Here is a 26,517-nt window from a genome sequence, read left to right as displayed (position 1 = left end):
CGGGCCGTAGGCCTCCCTGTCAGCAAACAATGGCAGAGGAGAGCAGGGCGATGTTGTTGACCGCCGTCGCGGATTGTCGGCCTAACATCCGTTAGGCCGACAATCTGCTTCTGGAGGCGGTCGGGGGGCAGCGGCTTTTCGTTAGGGCGCCATCCGGAGCCCGGACAGAGAAGCGCTGCCAGTGGAGGCTCCAGGCGAGGGATCCCCCTCGCTTACCGGAGCCTTCAGGGTAGAAGGGTCCCCACCTGCAGCAGTAAACAAGTGCTGCACAGGCGGGAACAAGGGGTAACCCGCCGGGAAGCAGATGGGGTGCGAAAGCACTCGCCCTGCATATCGTCAGATACGGGGGCGAGAGGCGGGGCCGGCATGGGAAACCCTTTGATGGCCGCCGCCTCACCCATGATCTCCCCGCGACGGTGGCGGTTGTAACCCGAGAGCGGGAAAAACCGGACGCCGAGTCGCCGTCCATGGAGGCGTCGTCGTCGGCGTCGATGATGCCATCGCGTCAGGTCCACCGCAGGGGAAAAGAAGAGATGCCTGGAGAGGATCCCCTCTTCAGGCATCTCCCGGCAGGCGACACAGGAGACGGGGGCCGCCATAGCAGCCTCGGCGTGGTCGGTGCCGAGGCACACAGAGCACGCCAAGTGCCCGTCACCCGGTGCCAGGGAGGCGGGACAGGAGGCGCAAAGGAGTCCTGAAAAGGACCTAGCTCCAGGAGCGCTCTCAGGTGGCCCTGAAAAGGGGCCGTTTGTCCGCGGCCTCGCCCGAGCCGCTGCCACCGGCTCGGGAGATCCGTGTTTAAGTCTTCATCTTCTTCTTAATAGTAGTTCTCAATTTCTCGCTGATAAGCACAAGTGCTGAAAGAAAAGGGAGGATGAGCGACGGTATACACCGCGTTATATAGACACGATACCGTGGGAAATGTGGGCGGTGCCCACGCTGATAGGTGCATAGTTTGAATTTTCAGCGCGCGCACGGGACAAGCCCATAAGGCGAAGCCTAGACGGCGTAGCCTACATGAAATAGAACAAACTCTGTAGGTGGCGAAGACGTAATGCTGCTCACGTTTTGAGCTTCACACTTTTTCCATCTAGATTCCACTTGGGTTTTGGATTGTCGTGCCGTTAAAGAAGCAAACAATTATAAATGATAGACCCATTGTTAATACAGCTCATCGATTGTAGTGAAACATGTTGTCCACATGGAAGCAGTGCAGATCAACTCCTGCCGGCAGCTCTGCGAAACCGCGGATCTTCGCACAGCTACACGCGCTCTCTACCACCACATCAAGTTAACGTGTCCAGACGGGGGCAGTATAGCGTTTCTGACTCCAATGCTAGGCATCATGAATCAGTGATAAAATCCAGAAACACTATCCTGAGGAGTGTGCGCCATTCAAAATGTATAACTACAGTGTTTAGATTTAGAAGGGGGCATTCGTTTTATTGTTGTAGGCCAACTGGCAGGCTGTCGATCAGAAGATTGACAGCCTGCTCGACCAGTCAGTGTTTTGTTGATGCAAACGCCGTAGAGAGGAAACGCGTTGGTCCGTGGCTGGCCAAAGGGGGTGTACTGGTCAAGTTGGTCTTTTACTGGTGGTCACTATAATATGTGTATGGAACTGTCTGGTCTGTGGCAACCCCTCTTCTTAAGTGAACCGCCTCCTCCCCAAACAGGACACGAAATAGCTTGGAAAAGCTAAAAAGGCATTTTTATTCTACCCAAACATAAAGTCCTTTACAAAATAACCAAAAACCTGGGAGGAATCGACAGTCCAATCCCTCCAGGTCGAGTCGAGTCCCGTCAGCCGGGAGGACCGGTCTCTCCACACCCTTGCCGCATGCCTGGGAGAGCCCCGAAGGAGTGGAGGAGCAGGCTATTTAAGCCCTGCTTCTCCACCTGCTCCTCAGGTGTTCTGCATCTAGTTAATTGGCCCCGGCTCCAATGCCCTGAATAGTGCCATCTGGGGGTAGACTGCTTCCAGGGGCTCTTGGCCGGATCCGGGTTGCCACAGGTCACTATAATGTGTTCACTACTGTTCACTAATGCGTACTGGTCAATACACAGGGATGCGGATCTTCTCATACTGTACATGCTGACAGAAGTGTGGCGACAAGCAGCTTCTTATACTGTGGTCACTGTTAATATTGTTCTGCATTATGTATGTATTACAGTTTTTGCCAATTGCTTGAACACTATAGACACATGCTTAGACCAAAGTAACACAACTTGAAGTTTTTGTTACTATACCTTAAACACATGTAACCATATCTTAAACAAAAGCTCTGCTTTGTACTTTAGTTGCAATTGTGCAACACACTTGATCCTTTCTGCAACACACTTGCTCCTGCACACTACACACTATTTCATACATAAGACACTTAGTTCAACAATGAAATCTTAGCGTACCATTGGGAAAACACATCTATTCAAAATAAAACACATTGGGTAATTGAAAATACTAATAGATACACACCTGAAATCACTTACTTACAAAACTGAACACCAATCAGCCAGCTACAAAAAGGCCAAAGGGCAATTGTGCATGTCCTGGGGCAGCGCAGGGGAAATATATCATTGTGTGCCGCCATAAGCCTTTGAGGTTTACTGCGACATCATGCAAAAATAGGTCCCTACAATACCTAACAAATCATCATATTTCTAGATGCACTTCATGATGCTGCTGAACAGGACAGTTCAGAGCAGCCCAGGTTTGTTGTTGTCTGGGATAATGTTTGTTCTATCAGGCTGTTTAGGTCCAGAACTGGTTCACAAACCATAAACAATTTGAAGTTGTATACTTGCCCCCTTACTCGCCATTTCTAAACCCCATAGAGGATTTTTTTTCGGCTTGGAAACGGCGCGTAAATTACCGCCAACCACATGCTCGCATGCATTTTTCTTCTGCAGGCAGTGGAACAGGCCTGCGGAGATATTGAGGTAAGGTCAATCCATGGATGGATTTGGGAGACAAGGCGAGGATCCATAAGCCCACCCACCCACAATTGCTGTGTTTTTCTGTATTAACATAGTGTATCATGATGCTGCTGAACAGGACGGATCAGAGCAGCCCAGGTTTGTTGTTGTCTGGGATAATCTTATTTTCCATAGGGCTGTTTTGGTCCGGAACTGGTACACCAATCATAAACAATTTGAAGTCGTAAACTCGCCGTTTCTAAAACCTATTGAAGGTTTTTTTTTTGGCTCAAAGATGGCGTGCTTATGACCGCCAACCACATGCCCGCATGCCTCTTCTGCAGGCAATGGAACATGCAGAGACATTGAGGTAAGGTCAATCCATGGATGGATTCGGCACACAAGGCGAGGATCCATAAGCCCACCCACCCACAATTGCCTTGTTTTCCTGTGTTTACAGTACAGTACAGTACAGTTTACAGTCATGTATTTTTGGTTTATTTTTGCTTAAACTGAATTTACTGCACTGTAAAGAACAGTACTGCAATGTACAGTATTGATTATTTGATTTTTTGGTTGTTGTGAAAATGCGCCTTCAGAGGAACTGAATAAAAACAGTGAATATGGAAGACTGCAACGTTTTACATAAAGTAGACTAGTGTGCTGCTTCTGATCTGAATGTGTATTAATATGATACAATTTGACATAGATGTGAATGGTATATTTCTCAGTGTTGTGTCATATTTGCTTGTGTGTTGAGTTCTGACACAATGAGCCAAGTTTTGCAAAACGTGCTCAAGCAATGGGCAAAAACTGTACAGTAAGAACATGGGCACTTCAAATTCGTTTTAATCACTTGTGTATTATTACTGGTATGTTTTTTATATACTTTTCCATGCGGCAGACACGACTGTCCTGGAAAAAATGTCCTTTGGGACAATATAGTCTGTCTTATATCGTCTCCTCACCCTGCATGCCCCTAGGGTGCTATGAATGGATGTTGGCTTCACTGTGTGTGTGTGTGTGTGTGTGTGTGTGTGTGTGTGTGTGTGTGTGTGTGTGTGTGTGTGTGTGTGTGTGTGTGTGTGTGTGTGTGTGTGTGTGTGTGTGTGTGTGTGTAGTAGTAGTGTATGTGGCTTATGGTATGGGGTATCCATTGCTCCGAGTTATGATTGGCCTGAATGATGAGTGATGTCATGGCTGGGTTCGAGATGGGGGATATGATATTTTGACATTTTAATTCTCAGAGGACGTGAAAGTATGATATCCAACCAAGTTAGAAACACACATGCACGCACAAAAATCCTTGCCTCGCAGAATATGTGTGCGTATTAACACAGGCAATTTGACCCAAGCAACTCGCACCCACCACCTACTTACCAATGATGTCATTTTCAATTCACACTGTGTGTGTGTTTGTGTGTGTGTGTGTGTCTGACAGTGTAATCGGTGCGTGTTTGTGTGTATGTATGTGTGTGTGTGTGTGTGTGTGTGTGTGTGTATGTGTGTGTGTGTGTGTGTGTGTGTGTGTGTGTGTGTGTGTGTGTGTGTGTGTGTGTGTGTGTGTGTGTGTGTGTGTGTGTGTGTGTGTGTGTGTGTGTGTGTGTGTGTGTGTGTGTGTATTGAGTAAGGGGATACCAAAAAGGAAAAGGAGGATGTACTAACTTTTATTTTTACAAAGCATGGATCATTCTTTTTTCTCTCTCTCTTTCTCTCTCTCTCAATCGCTCTCTCTGTCTCCCTTTATTCTCCTCTCATCCTCTCTCATATTCTTCAATTTGAGGGAGTAACTTGAGTACAACTGGAATACATGAAGCAAGACCCGATTGCAGGATCTTGTCCTCACCTCCACCTCTGTTCTTTCTGCGGGCTGGTTCAAAGTAAATCTTCATGTTGCAAATCTCCAGCATGGCTACGATCTTAACGTGCAGTGACAGGGACATATAATAAATTACTAGTAGTACATTCACAAGATACACACACATGGACACACAAAAAAAACACTCACACACGCAAACACACATGCGCATGTGCTCATACACACACACACACAGACTCCAACATACCATGCGCTTGCTGTCACGCACACACACACACACACACGCTTGTGCTCAGACTCACAAGCACACTCACGCTGATGCGTTTTCTGTCACACACATACACACACACAAACACACACACACACACATATACACAGACACATATATAGACACACAAAAGCACCAGAACAGTGTGAAGCTGGTCAGTGTCTTGAGAGTTGTGTGAGAACAGGAGCGGTCCTACAGACGCAGAGAGTCCCAAAGCAAATCTTCACACGGTCTGTATCAGCTTTCTCTTGCTTTAACAATCATTACAGGCTTTACCCATGGCTTTTGTCTATTCTTTTCACACTTTGATGTCCAAAATAATTTCAACATGTACATTTTATGTTTGAGCTTTACTGGAACCTGTTCTGGTTCAATACTGCCCAAATCTTTGCCTTGGGTACACAAATAAGACAATAAGTCAAGACAGCCAATAACCAGCAACCTTGATTTAAACAACAAAGTATAATATCATATCAGTCAATAGTGTTTCACTTTTTAAAAACAATGCTACAATAAATTAATAGTAAATAGATACTGGCAAAATAAAATAAGGAATTAGGAATGTGTCATTGTGGCATGTTCCTTGAAGATTGGGGAAGAATCCTTTACATCAGTTCATTCCACCGTCGAGGAGCCTTTAGGAAGGTTTCCACGCGGTCGAGGCAGTGCTGTTCGTTACCGGACCTCAGGGGGTCCTCAGGGACGAATGACCGATATGGGTGGGAGGGTGCAGATCCGGGCACTATACCCTGAATGACACTACCAAGGATTTGAACTTGATGCGGATGGTTGTTCGAGACAAAGAGGGAGATAGGATTGGCATGTGTGCTGTGGCGCTCTCCTGCATTCTGAATCCTGTGCATAAGTTTAGCTCCTGCTTATTGATGAAGGATTATTATTGTGTTATTGTTATTATCGTTGTTGTTATTAGGCATTTTACAGTCAGATTGTACCTCTCTACCTCAATAAAAGTTGTAGGGAAAGAATCACATAGATTTTATTGTGTACATCAGAACAGAAATACTAATAAACGAATAATAATAACATTGATATAAAAGTACAGTATTTTTTGTGTTATGGTATTGTGAGATAAGCACACTATCACTTTGGAAGTGATCAAGATATGTCACATTTGTCATCTTAGACGCCAGGCATACTGTGTTCTGGGTTCAGTGGATTGTCTTGAGTGGTTGAGCCTGAATCTGTCATGTGCTGCAGATGAGCCTGGCTCTGATCCACGACAAGGACCACATCAAGAACTTCTGGGAGAAGAAGATAGTGGCCGTTGGGGAGCACTGCGAGACCGAGGAGATGAGGAAGTCGAAGAGTGCGTTGAGAAAGTCAGTACCTGTTGTGTATGCTGCAACAAACCTAAGACATGACCTCTCCTCACCTGTGACACCATCACATCTCCGAAGCAGAGCTGGAAAAATCCTCACCTCTCCTTCACTCACCTGTTAACATCATCACCTCTCCTCCACTCACCGGTTAAAATCATCACCTCTCCCACCTGTTAACATCATCACCTCCCTTCACCTGTTAACATCACCTCCCTTCACCTGTTAACATCATCACCTCCCTTCCCCTGTTAACATCATCACCTCCCTTCCCCTGTTAACATCATCACCTCCCTTCCCCTGTTAACATCATCACCTCCCTTCCCCTGTTAACATCATCAGCTCCCTTCCCCTGTTAACATCATCACCTCCCTTCCCCTGTTAACATCATCACCTCCCTTCACCTGTTAACATCATCAGCTCCCTTCACCTGTTAACATCATCACCTCCCTTCACCTGTTAACATCATCACCTCCCTTCACCTGTTAACATCATCAGCTCCCTTCACCTGTTAACATCATCACCTCCCTTCCCCTGTTAACATCATCACCTCCCTTCACCTGTTAACATCATCACAACCTGCTCGACCTTCATCAGGGATATTTATTGTAACTACAATGACCAACTTTTAACGTCATATCATCATGTCCTCTTGGCTGGCTTCTTATAATAGAAAGCCTGCTTCTTCAAAAACATTTTCAACGTAGACCAATCATGATACACACCTAAAACAAGTATTTACCCGTATGGGCGGCACGGCCTTGGCCTGTTCGATAAAACTCTGGCAGATCAAATTAAATTAATTATTAAATAAGAATCTGTTAACCTCCGCTCTCAATGAATAGGAAATAAGCTGTAAAATGCATAACCTTTTCTCAGCCAAGCCCACTTCATTTGAACGAAAAGTCTCTCTCCCTAGCGCTGACTGTTCCGGACACATTTGGGATTGGAAAGTCTGTTTCATTGGGTGCAAGGCCAGACCCATTTTAGCGAGAAACTGTAATGTCAACCAGTAGCGTGTGGTGACCCTACATATCAGAAACTGATATAGAAACGACGAAAGATACTGGCGGAATAATTCGGGTTAAACAACCAAAGTTCTAGAATATAACCATGTGGCAGACTACTTTACCACCATATAGGCGTCTTTTAGCTTGGATTGCAATTCTTATTGGAGCCTGCACCGGCCCGCACCTGATGTCAACTGTCGAGAACAGATTGTCTTTATTGCCTTTCTTGGCCACATTAAGTCAGAGGCGATCGTAATGACAGTAACGGGAGTGTAAGACCAGAGAGTTCAGAGCGGGACACAATGTTTGCCTGACTTGCTAATCCACTTCGCCATTAAAAATTAAACATGGACAAACTGGATACATGTGACCCTCCAGTAAATAGTCAGGGTCTAAAAACAGAAGCGCTCATTACAAGACCTCAGGGATCAGAACAGAGACACACACCACATGCACATACTATATAAACATCACACCCCAACATATAATGCATACACAACCCAGACACACAGACACTCACATTGCCAAATACACATAGACACACAAAGTGAGAACTAAATTCACAAACCAAAACATATGCATAATATCGTTTGTTATCTGGAAAATAAAAACAAGAAAACATTTTCCTCGTACAATTCCACATTCAAAATGTGTTTGGCAAAACAAAACTCTAATGCATTTGAGTGATCAGAAGTATTCATATATATTCCAGAGAACGGACAGAACAATTAGAGAGAACCGTGTTTTAGTGTGTGTGTGTGTGTGTGTGTGTGTGTGTGTGTGTGTGTGTGTGTGTGTGTGTGTGTGTGTGTGTGTGTGTGTGTGTGTGTGTGTGTGTGTGTGTGTGTGTGTGTGTGTGTGTGTGTGTGTGTGTGTGTGTGTGTGTGTCATTCAACAAGCTGGGATTAACAGAATGCTCAACAGTTAGCATTCCTGCCATCGCACAGTGGGGTTCAGATCACAGAAAGGTGACCTGCAAGGAGGAGATGGTAGAGGAGGAGGAGATGGTGTTAGAGATTGAGGAGGAGGATATGGTGGAGGAGGAGAAGTTGGGGTTAGAGGTGTAGGAGGCGAAGATAGTAGAGAAGGAGATGGTGTTAGAGGTGGAGGAGGAGGAGATGGTGTAAGAGGTGGAGGAGGAGATGGTAGAGGAGGAGGAAGAGATGGTGTGAGAGGTGGAGGAGGAGGAGGAGAAGATAGAAGTTGAGGTGGAGGAGTCGGAGTGGGTGTTAGAGGAGAAGGAGATGGTGTTAGAGTGTGTAGGTTGAGGAGATAGGAGAGGAAGAGGAAGATATGGTGTTAGAGTGTGTAGGTTGAGGAGATAGGAGAGGAAGAGGAAGAGAAGATATGGTGTTAGAGTGTGTAGGTTGAGGAGATAGGAGAGGAAGAGGAAGATATGGTGTTAGAGTGTGTAGGTTGAGGAGATAGGAGAGGAAGAGGAAGATATGGTGTTAGAGTGTGTAGGTTGAGGAGATAGGAGAGGAAGAGGAAGATATGGTGTTAGAGTGTGTAGGTTGAGGAGATAGGAGAGGAAGAGGAAGATATGGTGTTAGAGTGTGTAGGTTGAGGAGATAGGAGAGGAAGAGGAAGATATGGTGTTAGAGTGTGTAGGTTGAGGAGATAGGAGAGGAAGAGGAAGATATGGTGTTAGAGTGTGTAGGTTGAGGAGATAGGAGAGGAAGAGGAAGATATGGTGTTAGAGTGTGTAGGTTGAGGAGATAGGAGAGGAAGAGGAAGATATGGTGTTAGAGTGTGTAGGTTGAGGAGATAGGAGAGGAAGAGGAAGATATGGTGTTAGAGTGTGTAGGTTGAGGAGATAGGAGAGGAAGAGGAAGATATGGTGTTAGAGTGTGTAGGTTGAGGAGATAGGAGAGGAAGAGGAAGAGATGGTGTTAGAGTGTGTAGGTTGAGGAGATAGGAGAGGAAGAGGAAGATATGGTGTTAGAGTGTGTAGGTTGAGGAGATAGGAGAGGAAGAGGAAGATATGGTGTTAGAGTGTGTAGGTTGAGGAGATAGGAGAGGAAGAGGAAGATATGGTGTTAGAGTGTGTAGGTTGAGGAGATAGGAGAGGAAGAGGAAGAGATGGTGTTAGAGTGTGTAGGTTGAGGAGATAGGAGAGGAAGAGGAAGATATGGTGTTAGAGTGTGTAGGTTGAGGAGATAGGAGAGGAAGAGGAAGATATGGTGTTAGAGTGTGTAGGTTGAGGAGATAGGAGAGGAAGAGGAAGATATGGTGTTAGAGTGTGTAGGTTGAGGAGATAGGAGAGGAAGAGGAAGATATGGTGTTAGAGTGTGTAGGTTGAGGAGATAGGAGAGGAAGAGGAAGATATGGTGTTAGAGTGTGTAGGTTGAGGAGATAGGAGAGGAAGAGGAAGATATGGTGTTAGAGTGTGTAGGTTGAGGAGATAGGAGAGGAAGAGGAAGAGATGGTGTTAGAGTGTGTAGGTTGAGGAGATAGGAGAGGAAGAGGAAGATATGGTGTTAGAGTGTGTAGGTTGAGGAGATAGGAGAGGAAGAGGAAGATATGGTGTTAGAGTGTGTAGGTTGAGGAGATAGGAGAGGAAGAGGAAGATATGGTGTTAGAGTGTGTAGGTTGAGGAGATAGGAGAGGAAGAGGAAGATATGGTGTTAGAGTGTGTAGGTTGAGGAGATAGGAGAGGAAGAGGAAGAGATGGTGTTAGAGTGTGTAGGTTGAGGAGATAGGAGAGGAAGAGGAAGATATGGTGTTAGAGTGTGTAGGTTGAGGAGATAGGAGAGGAAGAGGAAGAGATGGTGTTAGAGGAGGAGGAGATGGTCTAAGAGGGGGTTGAGGGTGAGATTGGGTTACAGGTAGAGGAGGAGGAGTGGGTGATAGAGGAGGAGGAGATGGTCTAAGAGGGGGTTGAGGATGAGATTGGGTTACAGGTAGAGGAGGAGGAGGTGAGGTTAGAGGTGGAGGTGTTAGAGGAGGAGGAGATGGTCTAAGAGGGGGTTGAGGATGAGATTGGGTTACAGGTAGAGGAGGAGGAGGTGAGGTTAGAGGTGGAGGAGGAGGAGGTGAGGTTAGAGGTGGAGGAGGAGGAGATGGTAGAGCAGGAGGTGTTGAAGGTGTTGGGAGTGAGATTGTAGGTTGTGTGAGTGGCGGTGGAGGAGGTGAATGGAGATGGTGTTCGAGGTGGAGGAGAAGAAGGTGGTAGAGGGGGATGAGATGGAGTTAATGTTGGAGTTGCCCTGCAAAGCACCGTCACTAGTGGTCTCGATCATTACATACCAGGAAGTGCTTGGTTGAGAAGAATTATTAACATAAATCCTGTATACATCCTGTATACATCCCGACTGGTCCTAATCTAATTTGGTCAAGTTCTCTTGGCAGCGACTTCATGGCAAGACTACGAACGTAAGAAAACTTGGCAAGTGGAAGGTTTCGGATTTCAAGTTTCCACTCTGACATATTCCCCAATGAACTCCTTATTGGTGCAAGGTCGAGAAAAAGTCTGAATAATACGAATAGTTAGCCTTTATAGCTGGATGAGGAGAGGAGGGGGTGTTAAAGGTGGAGAAAAAAGCAGGGGAGGTCTTACAGTGAGCAGAGCAAGGAGAGGAAATGAGGAGTTGGAGGTGGGGGAAGTTAATGCAGCATTAGGATAAGGCTTAATTTATAAGCACCTTCAACTTCGTATTTGCTTCTTGCTTTCTTTTTTTATGCCTATCTATCCTTCTCCCTCTCTTTCTAGATTATTGTAAATCCTTGAAAGTGTGCATCAGGCTGCGTGTGTGTGTGTGTGTGTGTGTGTGTGTGTGTGTGTGTGTGTGTGTGTGTGTGTGTGTGTGTGTGCGTGCGTGCGTGCGTGCGTGCGTGCGTGCGTGCGTGCGTGCGTGCGTGCGTGCGTGCATGTGCAGGAATGTGTGAGTGTGTGCTTGTGCTTGCGGGTGAGTGTGTGTGTTTGTGTGAGAGTCAGACCCTCTGGTAGGTCAGTAAGATTATCAGAGTTATTATTTGATCGGAGAACAGAATACCAGATTAATAATAATATGTGGAAGGGTTGTGTCCCTGTCTGTAGCTCCTGCCTCACGTACACAGAACAAAGCTAAAACAAGCCCTGGAATTCTCAACATCTAGTCTTGGAAGCCCTAGAAACACGGCCACACTCAAATGGCCACACACACACACATAACTTTTGTATGTTGATGCAGTTCCACACAAATTAACAACATATCTGTAAAGAGACCTTTGATGCATGCTATTGTTCTTTTGTTTCACCAACAAACAACTTAATATCTATATCTATCGCACTCTGTGTGTTTGTGCCTGTGTGTGTATGTGTGTGGCCGTGTGTGCCTGTGTGGCCGTGCGTGTGAATGTGTAACAGATAGGGTGAGGGAAATAAAAGGTGGTAAAATGGGGATATCACAGTGATAAGCCAGCAGCTGTCCCTGGGATATGAAAGTGATCTGCTGGCTCACACAGGCAGCATATCATCTGTCTGTCAGTTTGACTTCTTACTTGCCCGCCTGGCTGTTGGTCTGTCATTCTGCGTGAATATCAATCTACTATCATTCTGTCTGTCTGCTAGTCTGTGGCTCTACCTGTCTGTCCGCCTGCATGCCCATCTGTCTCACTCCGTGTTTTTATTTGTCTGACTGTCTTTGTGCTTGTCTGTCTGCAGTCCGTCTGTTAGTGTCTTGTTACTTGTCTGTACACGCATTGTTTAAGACATTGCAAAGACAAAGACAAAAAACCTTACATGTAGTCACAGTGTTATTATCAATGACAGTCACTGTGTTCGCTCCTGCTCTGTGTTGTCAGACTGCGGGGCGAGTGGCTGGTGCGTCTGGAGAACAGAAACAAACATCTGAAGAGCCTCAACGATGAGTACAGCCGCAAAGCCAAGATGGCCGCGCCGGAGAAGGAGCAGGAGGAGCAGACGTAGGGAACCATTCTACCACCTCCTTCAGACTACACTGATGGCTCCAACAATATCACTATTCGACCACCCTCTCCAGCATTTCCCTTGTTGTAGTTTACTATGTAGAGCGGGGCACTGAGATGCATGCAAAAGGGGGATAGAAGGTTATGCTTGTATTTTCTGTGTAGTTGAATGGCTGCATACTGAGGGATTATAGTTTGTTTGATCATTGGGAATAGGGCTAATCACTGGTCATTAAATCAGTAACATTGTTCTTTGTGTGAAGTTAGATAACCTGTGAATGTATCTTCAAAGCTGAAGCAGATTCTGGTCCTATATGTCTGTTTGAAGAATAAATGCCCTATTTTTCCCGTCATTTATATTTTAACTGTTAATATGCGTGGAAACAATTTAACCCAGCTTGGTTAACTTGTGTTTCATAATCAGTTTACTAAAAGCATAGGCCTTCAGTCACTAAACTTTTAGAAGAGCGGTAGCCCTTGCCTTTGACGCACACGACTCTTCTAGTAAAAGGTCTGCAGACTCTGAAGATCAGATCAGAACACGGGAATGCATTCCATTCTGACCTAACCTGTCGCTCCTGTCAAGGAGTCGGTCCCTCCAGCCTTCTGTCAACACCCGACCTAAACAGCAGCAGTAGAGACTTGTTTGTCTTCAGCATTCCAATGTTTCCCTCTGCATCTCATGATAGCCAGACAGATCCACGACATACAATGGACAAAGTAAGAAGTAATGTGTTGGCTATGTTTGCCATGGCAAGAGCAGCAGACATTCTTCGGTAGTTATGAGTAAGACTTTCCCAAAATGCAGCACTCGGCCCACACCTCTCATCACGGAGCCAGTTAAACAGCCATTACAAGTTATCTTGTAATGGCTCCACGCCGCCACTAAACATCGCTGTTCTGCTCAGAAGCGAGCCGCTGCAGATGAGGCGTGCTGTGTTATCTAGTGTTATCTAGTTATTGGTTAAGTCTTCGAGAGAAAACTTTGTCATTAGGTCGTTATGGCCAATGAGTTTACTGCATATGTTGGTTTAGGGTATTGAGCGAAAAGAAGATTGATAATATGCAGACATGCTGTAAGGCTGTACATCGCCACGAGGTGGCGCTTAACATTGACAGAATATTACAGTAGATAAAGTAGAATTAGGTTGATGCTATTCAAACAAGAAAAGCTATGGGATTACACTGCAATGAGATGGTTATGAAGACTTTTTGTCCGTACACATTGGCTGAAAAGAGGGCATACCTCATACTCTGAGATTGGGAGGTATAATGAGATGTGTGGATACTCGACCTTCCCTGTATAATTTGTTGGTTTACTAGGACTACACAACACAGAGCTGGCACAGGTTATGTTGTGAAAACAAAACAGGTATATCTAGATGTGGAAGCAGTCTCAGCCACCGCAGTGGCCCAGTCCTGTTATATAAAATAAATAATTGAAGAAAAGAGAGAAGTTAATGTTAGCGCACCCAAATGCATTTCTTTATAGTAAACATAGTGGTCCAATAATGCTTTTACCAAATTCAATATGGCCGGTTAGAAATTAAAACATGATTAAAGGCCAAGTGAGAAAGGGCTATTTTTTTTTCAGGGAAAATGTTTCTAAAGAGATTGTGATCATACAAGAGGTCAGCTATGCCCTGTATAAGGAGATCTATGGATCTATGTATTGGGTTAGGGTTAGGGTTCCAGCAGGATTAACAACAACTAAATGTTGTGATCCAGACGCAGTGTTTACATTTGAACCACAACTGCTAGTGGAAGTTGGGGTACAATCAGCTTTTCATCCATTAGCACTTAACAGAAAACATGGAAGAAACCAACAACAGCCAATATTGAAAAACCTTTTTATTCAAACTTTCCACTTTCCCAGGAATGAAATGAAAAAAAATACTTGGAGCCCGGTATTAGGAGGTACAAACACTGACACTCATTCAGGAAATATAGAACCAAAATATCCTCTTTAAACAAAAACAAATAAACAAAAACAACTTCCACCGCTCCTATGAAGTCAGTTAATGCTGCTGACAAATGATGTTTGAATAAAACCTCAACCATATTTCCTTTAAAATTACTACCACCACCACCACCACCACCACCACGACCACTACTACTTCTTCTTCTTCTTGTTCTTCTTGCCTCCGTCAGCCTGCTGGGAGTTAGAGTCTCCTCCTCCACTCTTCTGGGTGCGGGTCTTCAACTTGGGAATCATCTCTGCTACGTAAAACATGACATCTTTACCTGGAGAGACACACAGAACATATAAGCTCAGTTACACCTCAAGAGTCACAGCCCATGTGTACCTAGAGACAGACACATTAGGCACTCAGTACGCAGACTTACGCGAGGTGAACTTGTCTTGACAGAGGCTGCCGTCTTCCTGTTTGAGTTGAACTCTGACCCGACCTCTGAACTGTGCGTCTCTGTTCCATTCCCTGGGGTGCATGTGGTTCTGTATGCAAACATACACACTTCATATCAAACAGCAGCAAAAGGCATGTCTAGTTCTTGTGGTATGTAAGTGGAATTTAAATTAAAGAGCATGGTTCTGAAGTGCAGTAACCACTGACGACACAATTTATAGTGCACTATTTATGACGCCGTTGTTAAAGCCAATCAGGTAATCGTGATGTCACTACAGCTCGAATGAGGCTGGGGAGTTGGCCAGGGGATCTGCGGTCCATTCGGGGCAACCCCAGACATCAGTTTGTATGGAAAACCAGAGGACATGGGTGGCAGTGCTAATGGGAAAGCAGCCCATTCCACCATACAGTAACTATAAAAATAGGGATGGTGTACTAGCACATGTGAATTTGCTGAATATTGTATGGCAGTATATTTTACATATAATTGCCTTACCTCCAAAAGAACATTGAGCCCAGCTGCACTGAGTACATCTTTGATCTCAGAACAGGAAGGATTTTCTACTGCCTGTAATTACAAAAATATTAAATAAAATAGCAACAGTTCTATTTATTGCAATTAATTGTAGTCTAAATGCAGACAAAACAGTTACATTACAATCAAGTTCAGCCTTGTGAGGGTGACCTTACCTTCTCTGCCGCGATTCGTCGCCCCTCTGCGAGCGTCTTCTTACTGTTCAGGTAGACTGGATACACACAAATAAACCTGCAATCACAAGAAAATGAGCATCGCACGGTTAACCCTGCAAAATGTATTAGAAAAAAACGCACAACTGACTACAATTAGTAAACCATAGATCTCAACACGTTGTATGCGGGGAGACTCAATAGCTTGGTCCTTTGATTGGTGTGCAAAGTTATTGGTTAGAATGGATAAGGCGATCATAACCGTAGACCACATCAGAACAGGCTCTGAATAGTTGTGCTTCAATCACTTCCCATTTAATACCTATTGTTCTTTCAAATGTCTACTGTACTATTGTTCATTATTTGTTTTGACTTAGAAACGAGTTCATCGCAGTTAAAAACGGCAATGGCATAAAGGCCAACGTTAGTCAAATGTAATTTGCATTTAAATCATGGTGCAACCACCACCACCACCACCACATCTACAACTGGCCATAAGTTCTCCTGCGGCAATCATATCTAATCGACAGACGATAATGATCAAGTTTCCTTAAATTATATCATACACATTTCTGAGGTTCAAACAGCTGTTTGTCAAACCGCAAGTTTAGTCACACGTATCCTTACTGGGTTGAGGCTACATACCTAGCCTGCTCGAACCACCGATTTTAATGTAACGATCACATTACTATAGCTACGTGAATAGGCCAACGATTAGATTTTTGCCTACCTCTCCTTATCCGCGGGATTTGTAGTTAGATACGCCATATTTTATCGACAGAGTCTTTATGACCACATATATACGATTATCCAGATATATATTGTGGTAGCAGTTTCCCTGGCTGCTGTAAACCACGCAGACATATGACTTCTCGCGAGATCCGCTCGGATGGAGGACGACAACGAGAGCGCTCGATTTAAAGCACGGCATACCCCGAATGGGTGCGTCCAAGTGGTGCGGGGCCTGCAGTAAAGGAATGCTTGTAGTTGTAGAAGATAAGTTAATGATACGTCAAAACATACCCCACTGTAACTGTATTGTTTTGCTTAATGGCACGTTGAGTATTTTGCTCAAAAGTTGTTAATAATAGTAGATACCGCCTACCATCGAAGGTGATTTGTTTTTCCTGCAAATTCCAAATTTTGGAACTTTTACATTTACATTTAGGGCATTTAGCAGACGCTTTTATCCAAAGCGACTTACTTTGGAACATATAATTTTACAACTACAATTACTCCATAACTCACCATATTACGTGATTAAGGATATTTGGCAACCAAGGTACTGCTTATCGAGCTGTGTTGCAAATCTATAGTGACTGCGTCGTGATAGAATTTTAGAACGAACTATGGCGACGATTAGGTAGTATACAATTCAGATTCAGATTCAGCTTGATTGGCCAGGTTTGCGTAATAAACCAGGAATTTGACTTCGGTTAACCCTCTGCTCTCAAAGTACAACACTCAACACTTAACCTATTGTTAATATATAAAGAAAACGAAAAAACTGAAAGAACGTTCGAAATATAAATATACTGTTAAATATACAGCATAACAATAATATAATATACTAATTTGCAAAAAAGGATATACAACAATTTAAGAGGAAGAAACAATATAAGGGGAAAAAATGGTGCAATATCAGTGCAGTCAGTATATACTGTCAGAGATTTAAGATTTCAATATAAATATAAATACAGTGCAAGGCAGTTCAGCGCAATGGCAATATATTAATAAGAACAATATTGGAATTGAAAATTTGAAATATACATGAGGTAGATGCAGAACACTGTTGATAGACTTTGTTCTATCAACAAAGTTGGGGGCTATTTCTGAGACAATTAATGTATTATATCGGAAACTGTCGCTTTGACCTCACAGCCCCATTTGAGAACAGGCAGTCATTGGCATCAACAAATCCCCTCCCTTCGACAGGGCGCTAGTGTTGCCAGATTGGGCCTGATTTCCCGCCCAATCTGGCAACACTGCAGGGCGGCGCTCCGGCACAATAAACGCTAAAATCCCCGTATGTTATCACAGCTAGCTCTTTTAGCACGTCGGCTAGCCGTGTGACGCCGCTACTCTCTCCCGGACGACGCTCTGCCGCATCGGGGAACCTCGATACACTCGATCCCCGTGTGCTTATTGCTTATTTCTGTACAGTAGCAACGATCGTGGATGCATTTATAATGATATAGGTTAAATGATTGGGTCTTCATAGTTTGATCTTGTTGTGTGTTTTGTGACCGGTTTGGCGGGACTAGATCGGGCTAACAGTACGGGGAGCTAAGGCTAAGTGAATAGAAGGAAGCTAACTCTGCTAGCTTAGCAACCTACCGCGGCTGTCATGGAAGACAAATCATTTACGAAAGAATTAGACCAATGGATCGAACAGCTAAATGACTGTAAACAGTTATCGGAAAACCAAGTGAGAACACTCTGCGAAAAGGTATGTGCGAATTAACCGATTTATTTTCTGTTCAGAAATTCCCCGTATAGAAATATGGCCTGTATTGCGAAACCGAATCCGACTAATTCCTGGAAGCCTCATCAAGGCGGCTACGGGTCCATTCGGTGTAAATCAGGTTTGATAACCTGCTCGATGAACAGGTTTCAAAACTCATCCATGCTTTAATATTTAGTGGTGTCGTAGGTTTATATACAAATATATGCATTGTATGAATCACACTTTGCCCACCCATCCGTTTCGGCCCTTGGTTGCAATTGAATCGATATGTTCTATCAATTAGACGGGTCCACATTTCGGCCTACTTCTTAAGATGTGTATGTTTTAATTCGACCGATCATCAAAGTCGTGTGCACATTTCGTCCCAGATGCTCGGCACTGAATGTGTTATTACACGTTTACACTTTATACTGTAGTAGCTTTTAAAATAAAAGCTTTCCCTGATTGCATATAAAAAAACTTCTTTAGTTGCTCTATGCCTGATCAGAATATGAAAATGCATTATTGCTAATACCTGCTTGGCATGCAATTGAAATCCAAGAAGCAAACCACCCTCAGCGACGTTCGTGGTACTTGTAGTTTGCCGAAATGATAATACATTTCATGGATAAATAGGATCACAATTGACGAGGGAGTCACAGAACACTTATTGTTTTGTGTGTGTGTGTGTATTTTATATCCCGTTTTGCCATCGACCTAACCTTTTATCTAGATAGAACATCTCGGGGTTATAAAACGCAGTGTCAACATGCTATAGCAACTAGTGGATTTTAGGCAAATATTCTCACACTATTTGAATCATAATACTTACTTCAGCTGCTGAAAAGAAAATATGGCTTTCAAAATCTATATAATTTAGAGTTACAATCTTGTAGTTGTTGAACCCATTAAAAAAACCATAGTTAAGATTTATAAGGTTTCATTCTGGCGTTTGAAACACCAGTTCTGATGCGTAATGCATGTTTATAGTGTTCTCCATTTAAATTCTAAGGCAAAGGTGATGTAAATTTGAATGCATTACCGCCTACTTGCCTAACTATTTTTTCTATTCAGTTTGCTCCTAATTGTTGACATTATAAACCAGCTTTTACTTTAAAGTTGCAACAAAGTATTTTAAACCGTTTGTATAATGCAAGTTTCAAATTCGGGTTGTAGTGTATACATTTGGCTCATTAGAACAACGGGTAAAATATAATGCATAATAATGTATAGCTGGATTTAAAATAAGTGGTACGTTGAACTGCCTTGTTTTTCTTTCCTAGGCCAAGGAGATTCTGACCAAGGAGTCAAACGTCCAGGAGGTGAGACTGATAACAAACCTTCTACCATGTTTTATGGTCATTTCGAAGGATTTATAACTGACTGTTACAGTGTGCATGCAAATAAGGGCGTGGCTGTAGCAAAGATCTGAATATATCAATCTGTTTAAGACGTGATTATATATGACTGGCAATGAAGTAATCAATGCAATTTGGTCAAGGTCCCCAGAAGTCATTTAGATAAAAAGGGAGCAAAATCCTATGTTTTGAAGTCTCTGCAAACCAGTTTGTTGAAGATGCACTGTGAAAAGGTAGCACAAAGTTGATGTGAGTTCTAACAATAAGGACAACACACCCCTCCTCCTTTCTTGACCTCTCTGACCAAAACACACGTTTGAAATCTCCTGTTCTAATCAGGCTGAAACAGAACTTACACTTTAATACCAGTTCGATCAGTTGCATTCCATTATGATTCACAACGCACTTGCCCGATAAATAACACAGCTTGATGACGGCAGATTAGCCCCGAGCCTCTGACTTGCCCTTGCGGTTGGAGATATGTGATGAGTCAGCAGATCAGTTTCTTTCTATTAGGGAAGAAAGGGTAGGCGATGGTCTGGTCTGGTCTGGTCTTGGACTAGCCAAGTATCCACAGGATTTTAGGTTTCCACCTTTTGTCTTGTCAATGAGATGGCGCGATCAGGGCTGCTGACACTGGTTGCGTGTGTTGTTTTGCTGTTCTCCAGGTGAGATGCCCCGTCACAGTGTGTGGGGATGTGCACGGGCAGTTCCACGACCTCATGGAGCTGTTCAAGATCGGAGGGAAGTCTCCCGACACCAACTACCTGTTCATGGGCGACTACGTTGACAGAGGCTACTACTCCGTGGAGACGGTCACACTGCTCGTCACTTTAAAGGTAACTTGCGGGTGGTATTTGTGTGGCATGGTGATTTAGAACGAATACAAAGGGAATGCGAACGTGGGCGACGTTTGCTGCTCACTCATGTCTGATAGAGGTTGAGCCTGAACTTGTCTGATCATGGCGGGCTCGTAATGGCTCATCACTTACACCCATTTCTACTGTGTGGTTCATGAAACATTATTATCTGACATAACGGTGAGCCAAGTATTTTGATGATGGTGCAGGAATAGATAGTCATGATGATGCATCACTATATTTTTGATGGTGTACAGAAGAAAGCGCAGCTAATGAAATAGACGGTGGGTCAAATTATTGCCCATGGTTGATGCAGGAAATGATCAACTGAAGTAAATCATGAGACATGATAATTTCCTGACAACGGGAGAGTTCAGAGAAGGTCAAACCTTTTGCGCCCTCACTTGTGTCATCGTCTTGTCTTTTGTGTGTGTGCAAACTAAGCTTATCAACATGTTCCTGTATCTGTTCAACGTACCTTGTTGAGATTTTATGTTGATCTTCCATGTTACTGTGTTTAACATTTAGGGTTCTTGCAGTAGTGGCCTAGTGAGCCGTAATCAAGTGGAGGTACTCTAATTACTCTGAGCCTACTAATGGACAATCCACTTGAAACGGTTTCATCAACCAAAGTGAGGAAAGGGGAAGTTGTAATGTAATTAAGTCTTCTATTACATTGACTGCTCTCAGTTTGTTTGTAAAGAATACTAGGGGTCAGGGCCTGTTGCCATAGCAGACTTGAGGTGGCCCTATAAAGGTCTTCGACACGGCCTTTGGAATGATGCAACCATCCTTACTTTTCCTCAATCTCGTCTTGAATAACTATCCCTAGGCTAGAGGATTACCTACCTTGAGCTAGGATCCAAGTAGCCATTTCTCCAGTACTGAACTATCTGTTTTCCCCTACCCTACCAGGTGCGTTTTCAGGAGCGAATCACCATCCTGCGTGGGAACCATGAGTCGCGACAGATCACACAGGTGTATGGCTTCTACGACGAATGTCTCCGGAAGTATGGCAACGCCAATGTCTGGAAGTACTTCACAGATCTCTTTGACTACCTGCCTCTCACAGCCCTGGTAGATGGACAGGTGAGACACTTGCAGACTGCTAATATATTTGCTTAACCAATGTTGCCATCTAATGAATTTAATTCTGTTATGTAGATTAATTAAAAAAAAACATTCAAATTCTAGTTGCAGACTAAATAATGTACAATAATAATGATACTGTTCTCTAAAATGAACAACCCCTTTTTGCTTTTGTCTCCATCCCAGATCTTTTGTCTCCACGGGGGTCTTTCACCTTCCATAGACACTCTGGATCATATACGAGCCCTGGACCGCCTGCAAGAGGTCCCACATGAGGTTAGCACAATTCTTCATCATATTGACCCCAAGAATGTTCCAGGACTGAGGTTGGATCGTCTCAGGGGATGCTCAACTGAAAACGCTGTTCTTGACTCTGAAAGCACGTTCAAGTTTCAAAGTAGTCAAACCGGGATAGTCAGTAAGTGCCTACGTGAGCGTGCATCCGGGACCCAGACCGACTAGTTGTCCTTCATATGATCAAATCCTAATGTGCTATGGCAACAACAACTCGTGTGTGTTGGAGACGTGTACCGTCTTCGATGGATCTGCATCAAGTTATTTGGTGTGGGGAGGGGTGTTTAAGCATGAAGTGTGTCCTGGGGTGTGGGCGGGTGCCCATCTGTTTTCGTCCCATCAAGGCTCTTGTGCATCGTTGGGCTTTGTTGTAACCCTAACCCCCCAGCTGCAACTATTCCCAGTAGCCTGAGGAAACATCTACTGACCTCAGAGCTGCTTCTTGTGAGTTTAGCCTCAGTTCCCAAGCAGAGCAGGAGATATTTTAGTCCTTTAGCTTAGAGCGTCAGAGAGACCACAAGCCAAAGCAGCAGACACTGTTTGACTCAAAAGACAGTGAGCATGCAAACCCTGGGTTGTTCAGTTCATTCAGCATGAGCTAGTTGAATCTGTTTTGTGTCCAGTTCGATTTCTGTGGATAGATTCCATAAATGTTACCCACGTATTTATTTGTATTTCTCATATGCATTCTATGTCCTTCTTTTGATAAAAAAATTGTTTGTGTTTGTCCGGCAGGGTCCCATGTGTGACCTGTTGTGGTCAGATCCTGATGACCGCGGCGGTTGGGGTATCTCTCCCCGAGGCGCCGGCTACACCTTTGGCCAGGACATCTCTGAGACATTCAACCATGCCAACGGGCTCACGCTGGTGTCCCGCGCCCATCAGCTGGTCATGGAGGTAAGCCACGACCCCAGTCGCCGGTGCCTCGCGTCCTTATCAGCATCCCAGAAATGTGCTTGTAAACCCCAGCATGGGGTTGCAGGGCTTCTAATTTAAATGGGAGGATAGGGCTGCAGATTCCAGTAGTTTACCTCTTGTGGGATCATGATGGGATGGGTCATCATGGTTTTACATCTTCTTTCAGTGAGAAGTTAAAACAATAATGAAAAGCTGTCTAACTTGTATATCAAGGCAAAAGCAACAAAAGCAGACACACAAGGCATTTGCAAACTCCCATGGCTTCTAGCAAAATGCTACCCGCAGTTAAGGGCTGGGATTTGGGGGAAGCCCAATGTGAAATGGCTTGACATCTAACGAAAGGGGCATGTTCAGTCTTTTTTGGTTTTACCGGATTGAGTAGATGGATGGTGCAATTAAATTTCTTGTTGATAGTAGTTTGAGATGGTGGCTCCTGTTGAGTATTGGCCTGTTTCTCTCTTCCAGGGTTACAACTGGGGCCATGATAAGAACGTGGTGACCATCTTCAGTGCTCCAAACTACTGCTACCGCTGTGGAAACCAGGCAGCCATCATGGAACTGGATGACACTCTCAAATACTCTTTGTAAGTAGTAAACTAGTTAGAGGGACGCCAAGAGTAGCGTTTCACTGACGTGGCCGAACACAGTTCAGATGAGATCTTTGGTTACAGGGTTTTGCAGTCACTAACCCTGCTGTTCATTTTAGTCATTACTGTCTTTTCTTTTGTATCTTGATACAAAGGATGGAATTACTAGGATTTACTTTAGCCGAAGTCTCATTAAAATACACTTTATATACTAAACTGTTTCATACACGACTCTGAGAATGTAGGCTGACTGGTGCTATGTTAATGCAGAAACAGTATTAATGTGGAACAAGCAAGCCATAGTCTAATGGAGGAAGTGTAACTAATTTAAAACTAGTCTTTTCAACCAACCAATCTGAGGGAAGGAGACATGATATCTCAATCTAATGGTGCTCCTTCTCGACTTTCAGCCTGCAGTTCGACCCTGCTCCTCGCCGTGGAGAGCCCCATGTGACCAGACGCACTCCAGACTACTTCCTGTGAATGTCCAAAATCATCCCTTTCAATCACCCATCGAGCTCCACCCCGTACCGAAACATGGAGTCAGTACCAGGGAGAATAGAAACGAATGATTGGCTGAGAAACGGATGACGTAAAAGTATCTTAAAGACCCAGGGCCCCCTTGTGTTCTGAATCTGTCATGACGCTGTGCTTCAGAAAAAAAGACAAAACACACTTACGATCTGTTGAGCTATGTTGTTTTTATTTAGTTTAATACATGTTAGAAAATGATGAGATGATACAACTATCAACGTGGACCAAATGTGCCATATTCGACTCCTTTTACAACATGTACACCGTTTAAAGTTTATTTTCTTTTGTTTTGTTTAGACCAGACTTATAACCCTACCTCCCCTATTCACTCTACATCACATCCTCTCATGGCATATGTGCTTTTTTCTGTTGCAAGATGATAAAAGAAAAAAAAAGACAAAAAAAATATCCTTTTGAAACCTGATTGCTTCGAGTAGTTCAGCTGTCTGGCCAGCGCTGGTATATTACTGTAATTTGAATAAACACGACGGACGTATGAATAAAAACTTCCTGTTGACAAACGACTCGGATGTTTGTGTTGGTTTTAAAGGTCCCATGGCATGAAATTTGAAAATGAAATTTCACTGAGGTTTTCTAACATGAGTTCTCCTAGTCTGCCTACGTTCTTCAAGTAGATAGAAATAGCGTCAGGTGTAAAACGAGCTTTCATTTTGACAAAATGAAAGCTCAGACCCTCCGATTTCAAATTTGACGTCATAAGGGGCCATGTTACCTCCCCTTTCTCTGCCTTGCCCGCCCAGAGAATTTGACCCTCAAATGAGACAATGAGCTACGACCGTGCGAGCGCCACGTGTGTGTGTGTGTGAATACACACTAACACAAGTGTTGTGCACTGTTATTTGGATAACCGTTCTGCTGTTATGGCGCATAACATGTCGGGTTGTCTCTGGTATTTCCACAACGAGACTCGTAGTGGGGGATATTCCAGCCATGGTTGAGAAGGAATTCGGGGGGAAAGGAACTTTAGCTTTGACTCCCTGAAGTACATGAACCATGACATGGAGGAGAAAGGGATTGTCTCCCGCCGGAGCCCCGCTGCCAAGGCAGCACCGCCCGGTGCTCAGGCGGTGGTGCCTCGGCAGTGGGCACCGGGGCTCTGGCGGGAGACAATCGCGGGCAACAATCCTTTTCTCCTCCATGTCGCGGTTCAGTCTACTTCAGATTGATATGGAAGAACCAGAGACGTCGGAAAACCCGACGCAGTCGTTTGAGATTCAAAATATCGTCTGGAGGCGCACACAGGTTTTGACCGTGATAATATATATATTGATATCTATGTATAATATGATATTATTTAGATATAGAGCTCCAGGACTCCTGCCGGAGCACCCGGAGTATTCTAGAATATTTACAGAACACGGCCAAAAGCTGTGTGCGCCTCGCCATTACATACATCCACTGTAAAAACAAGCGCATAGATCTGTGGCCTCAAGCTGCTCAGGGCCACAACCCCACACTCCACCTTGACCCGCCTCCACAAACGGCACGTTTGTGGAAAGCTCATTGTTGGACTGGCTCGTAGTGGCTGTAATTCTGCACCAAGGCTGAATTTCTTGAACGTCTTCAAGTACTGTATTAGGGGCCCACTAACACCTATATAAAAGCATCCATAAAGTAGCATGCCATGGGACCTCAGAGCCGGCCCCCAAGAGCGCTGTAATTTCTTTATGTATATATATTTTTTTCTTTTTTTTAATGACACAAAGCAATTTACTTAACAAGAAAGGAAACATAAACATACAGCTCATATTAGCATAAGAAAACAATTGTTGAATTAAGAATTTTGACTGGTGTCTGTCTGTCCCATAGACCGTATAGGTCTGATCATGATAACCTAAAATTACCTGATTCTGACTGACCTGGCAACCCTACACATGTTAATGTATTGGTCGGTGTTGCTGAGGGGGCAACAAGCAAGGAAAATGATGTTTGATTCAGCACAGGCGCTGGTTTTGGATTGAAAGGGGATATGGGCCGAAATGAAAGCAGATTTTTTAGGCTTTAAGACTGTTTTTTTGTTTTGTTTTTTATCTATTTGCTTATATATTATTCATTTATTTATTATTCATAGCATTTTCTTCCTTGTTAATTGTTTTGTTGATTTCTTGGGATTTGAAAGTCATAATAATTCAGGCTTGATCTAGAAATTGAAGTGAAGGAAGTAGAGGAGACAATAAGATAGATGATGTTGTAGAGAATGAGACAATCATTACTGTATCTTTCTTTCAATTATTACAAATTCGTTTTATGCATATATTTTACTCTTGAAACTTGCTTTTGCACTTTTGGCTAATTTAACTGAAAGTTATAATAGTGGTGCAGTGTTTTTGTTGTGGAATATATTATTATCTTGATGACTTCTAAATAATAAATACAAATACAAACACAAATAAAAAATACAAATTTCAACTTTAACCTCTTTTAAATGTGAATGGAAAAAGCAGTTCAAAGGGATAAGACTCCAACCACTTTATTGAGGAGGATTTAATACTAAAAGTTGTAAGCCGCCTAGTGGACAAAACAGTTATTGCTGTTTTAAAATGTACAAGGCATTCAGAGAGTAAAGTAAAAGTAGAAATGTGGTACGTGTGCAAGCTTTACTTTGACTGTTTCAGTGAGTATACTTAATAAGTAGTAAAATAATTGCAATAAATCATGTTCAAAGAGGTACGGATAAAAATCGTAAGGGTTATGAATGCATACAGTTGCTTGTTCTCTGTGGCAAAACGACTCCATCAACCGCAAAGCAGGGCCCCAAAATAGTGTGGCAAAGTCACACTCCTTCCGGTAGATCCCTTGGGACCTATGAGATCGAAAAATATGAATCGGTTAATGGAGAGAAAGTAATTATTTTCTGGTCCCAGTCGAAGAGCTGTAGTTCACAAAGCGGCCTCACACAAAACCTAACATTATCAAACTTCTTCATGGAATTTTTTAGTTTTCTTTGCATGAAAAATTATCATTTAAATCCACAAATAACATTTGTGTAATCGGGGTAAAATATAGAGACTGAGACCAGAAGATAATGATTTTCTCTCCATTGAAACCCATTCATTTTTTTCGATCTCATAGGTCCCATGGGATCTACCGGAAAGGGCG

At 43.6% G+C, this 26,517-nt stretch overlaps 3 protein-coding genes across 3 annotated transcripts; 2 read left to right on the top strand and 1 right to left on the bottom strand.

The window, feature by feature from the left end:
* Positions 1–5,134: 5,134 nt before the first annotated feature.
* On the top strand, positions 5,135–12,605 carry LOC130384763 (protein FAM240C). Its single transcript, XM_056593091.1, has 3 exons — positions 5,135–5,233; positions 6,222–6,343; positions 12,136–12,605. The coding sequence occupies exons 2-3, from the start codon at positions 6,222–6,224 to the stop codon at positions 12,257–12,259; spliced, it is 246 nt and encodes an 81-aa protein (XP_056449066.1). The 5' UTR covers positions 5,135–5,233; the 3' UTR covers positions 12,260–12,605.
* A 1,473-nt stretch (positions 12,606–14,078) lies between these two features.
* LOC130384278 (signal recognition particle 19 kDa protein-like) lies at positions 14,079–16,213 on the bottom strand. The gene is made up of 5 exons (XM_056592400.1): positions 16,042–16,213; positions 15,315–15,390; positions 15,121–15,192; positions 14,605–14,713; positions 14,079–14,502 (listed from the first exon to the last, which is right to left on the bottom strand). Exons 1-5 carry the CDS (start codon positions 16,077–16,079, stop codon positions 14,372–14,374), a joined length of 426 nt encoding a protein of 141 aa, XP_056448375.1. The 5' UTR covers positions 16,080–16,213; the 3' UTR covers positions 14,079–14,371.
* Positions 16,214–17,350: 1,137 nt separating this feature from the next.
* LOC130384777 (serine/threonine-protein phosphatase 2A catalytic subunit beta isoform) lies at positions 17,351–23,940 on the top strand. Its single transcript, XM_056593109.1, has 8 exons — positions 17,351–17,760; positions 19,041–19,079; positions 19,784–19,954; positions 20,891–21,064; positions 21,251–21,340; positions 22,094–22,255; positions 22,742–22,860; positions 23,274–23,940. Exons 1-8 carry the CDS (start codon positions 17,659–17,661, stop codon positions 23,344–23,346), a joined length of 930 nt encoding a protein of 309 aa, XP_056449084.1. The 5' UTR covers positions 17,351–17,658; the 3' UTR covers positions 23,347–23,940.
* Positions 23,941–26,517: the final 2,577 nt, after the last annotated feature.

This window comes from Gadus chalcogrammus, chromosome 6 (genome assembly GCF_026213295.1).
Source record: "Gadus chalcogrammus isolate NIFS_2021 chromosome 6, NIFS_Gcha_1.0, whole genome shotgun sequence".
NCBI classification, from domain to species: domain Eukaryota; kingdom Metazoa; phylum Chordata; class Actinopteri; order Gadiformes; family Gadidae; genus Gadus; species Gadus chalcogrammus.
Note: the sequence above shows the minus strand (reverse complement) of the source record. Positions and strands in the feature narration are given on the sequence as shown.

What these genes read in the sequence shown, in the direction of transcription:
- LOC130384777 (XM_056593109.1), top strand. Translation starts at nt 17,659, where the DNA reads ATGGAAGACAAATCATTTACGAAAGAATTAGACCAATGGATCGAACAG. An exon ending in TGCAAGAGGTCCCACATGAG is followed by an intron (nt 21,341 to 22,093) that starts GTTAGCACAATT and finishes TTTGTCCGGCAG; the next exon opens with GGTCCCATGTGTGACCTGTT. An exon ending in GACACTCTCAAATACTCTTT is followed by an intron (nt 22,861 to 23,273) that starts GTAAGTAGTAAA and finishes CTCGACTTTCAG; the next exon opens with CCTGCAGTTCGACCCTGCTC.
- LOC130384278 (XM_056592400.1), bottom strand. Translation starts at nt 16,079, where the DNA reads ATGGCGTATCTAACTACAAATCCCGCGGATAAGGAGAG. An exon ending in AATCCCGCGGATAAGGAGAG is followed by an intron (nt 15,391 to 16,041) that starts GTAGGCAAAAAT and finishes TTGTGATTGCAG; the next exon opens with GTTTATTTGTGTGTATCCAG. An exon ending in TCAAGACAAGTTCACCTCGC is followed by an intron (nt 14,503 to 14,604) that starts GTAAGTCTGCGT and finishes GTGTCTCTCCAG; the next exon opens with GTAAAGATGTCATGTTTTAC.
- LOC130384763 (XM_056593091.1), top strand. Translation starts at nt 6,222, where the DNA reads ATGAGCCTGGCTCTGATCCACGACAAGGACCACATCAAGAACTTCTGG. An exon ending in TCGAAGAGTGCGTTGAGAAA is followed by an intron (nt 6,344 to 12,135) that starts GTCAGTACCTGT and finishes CTGTGTTGTCAG; the next exon opens with ACTGCGGGGCGAGTGGCTGG.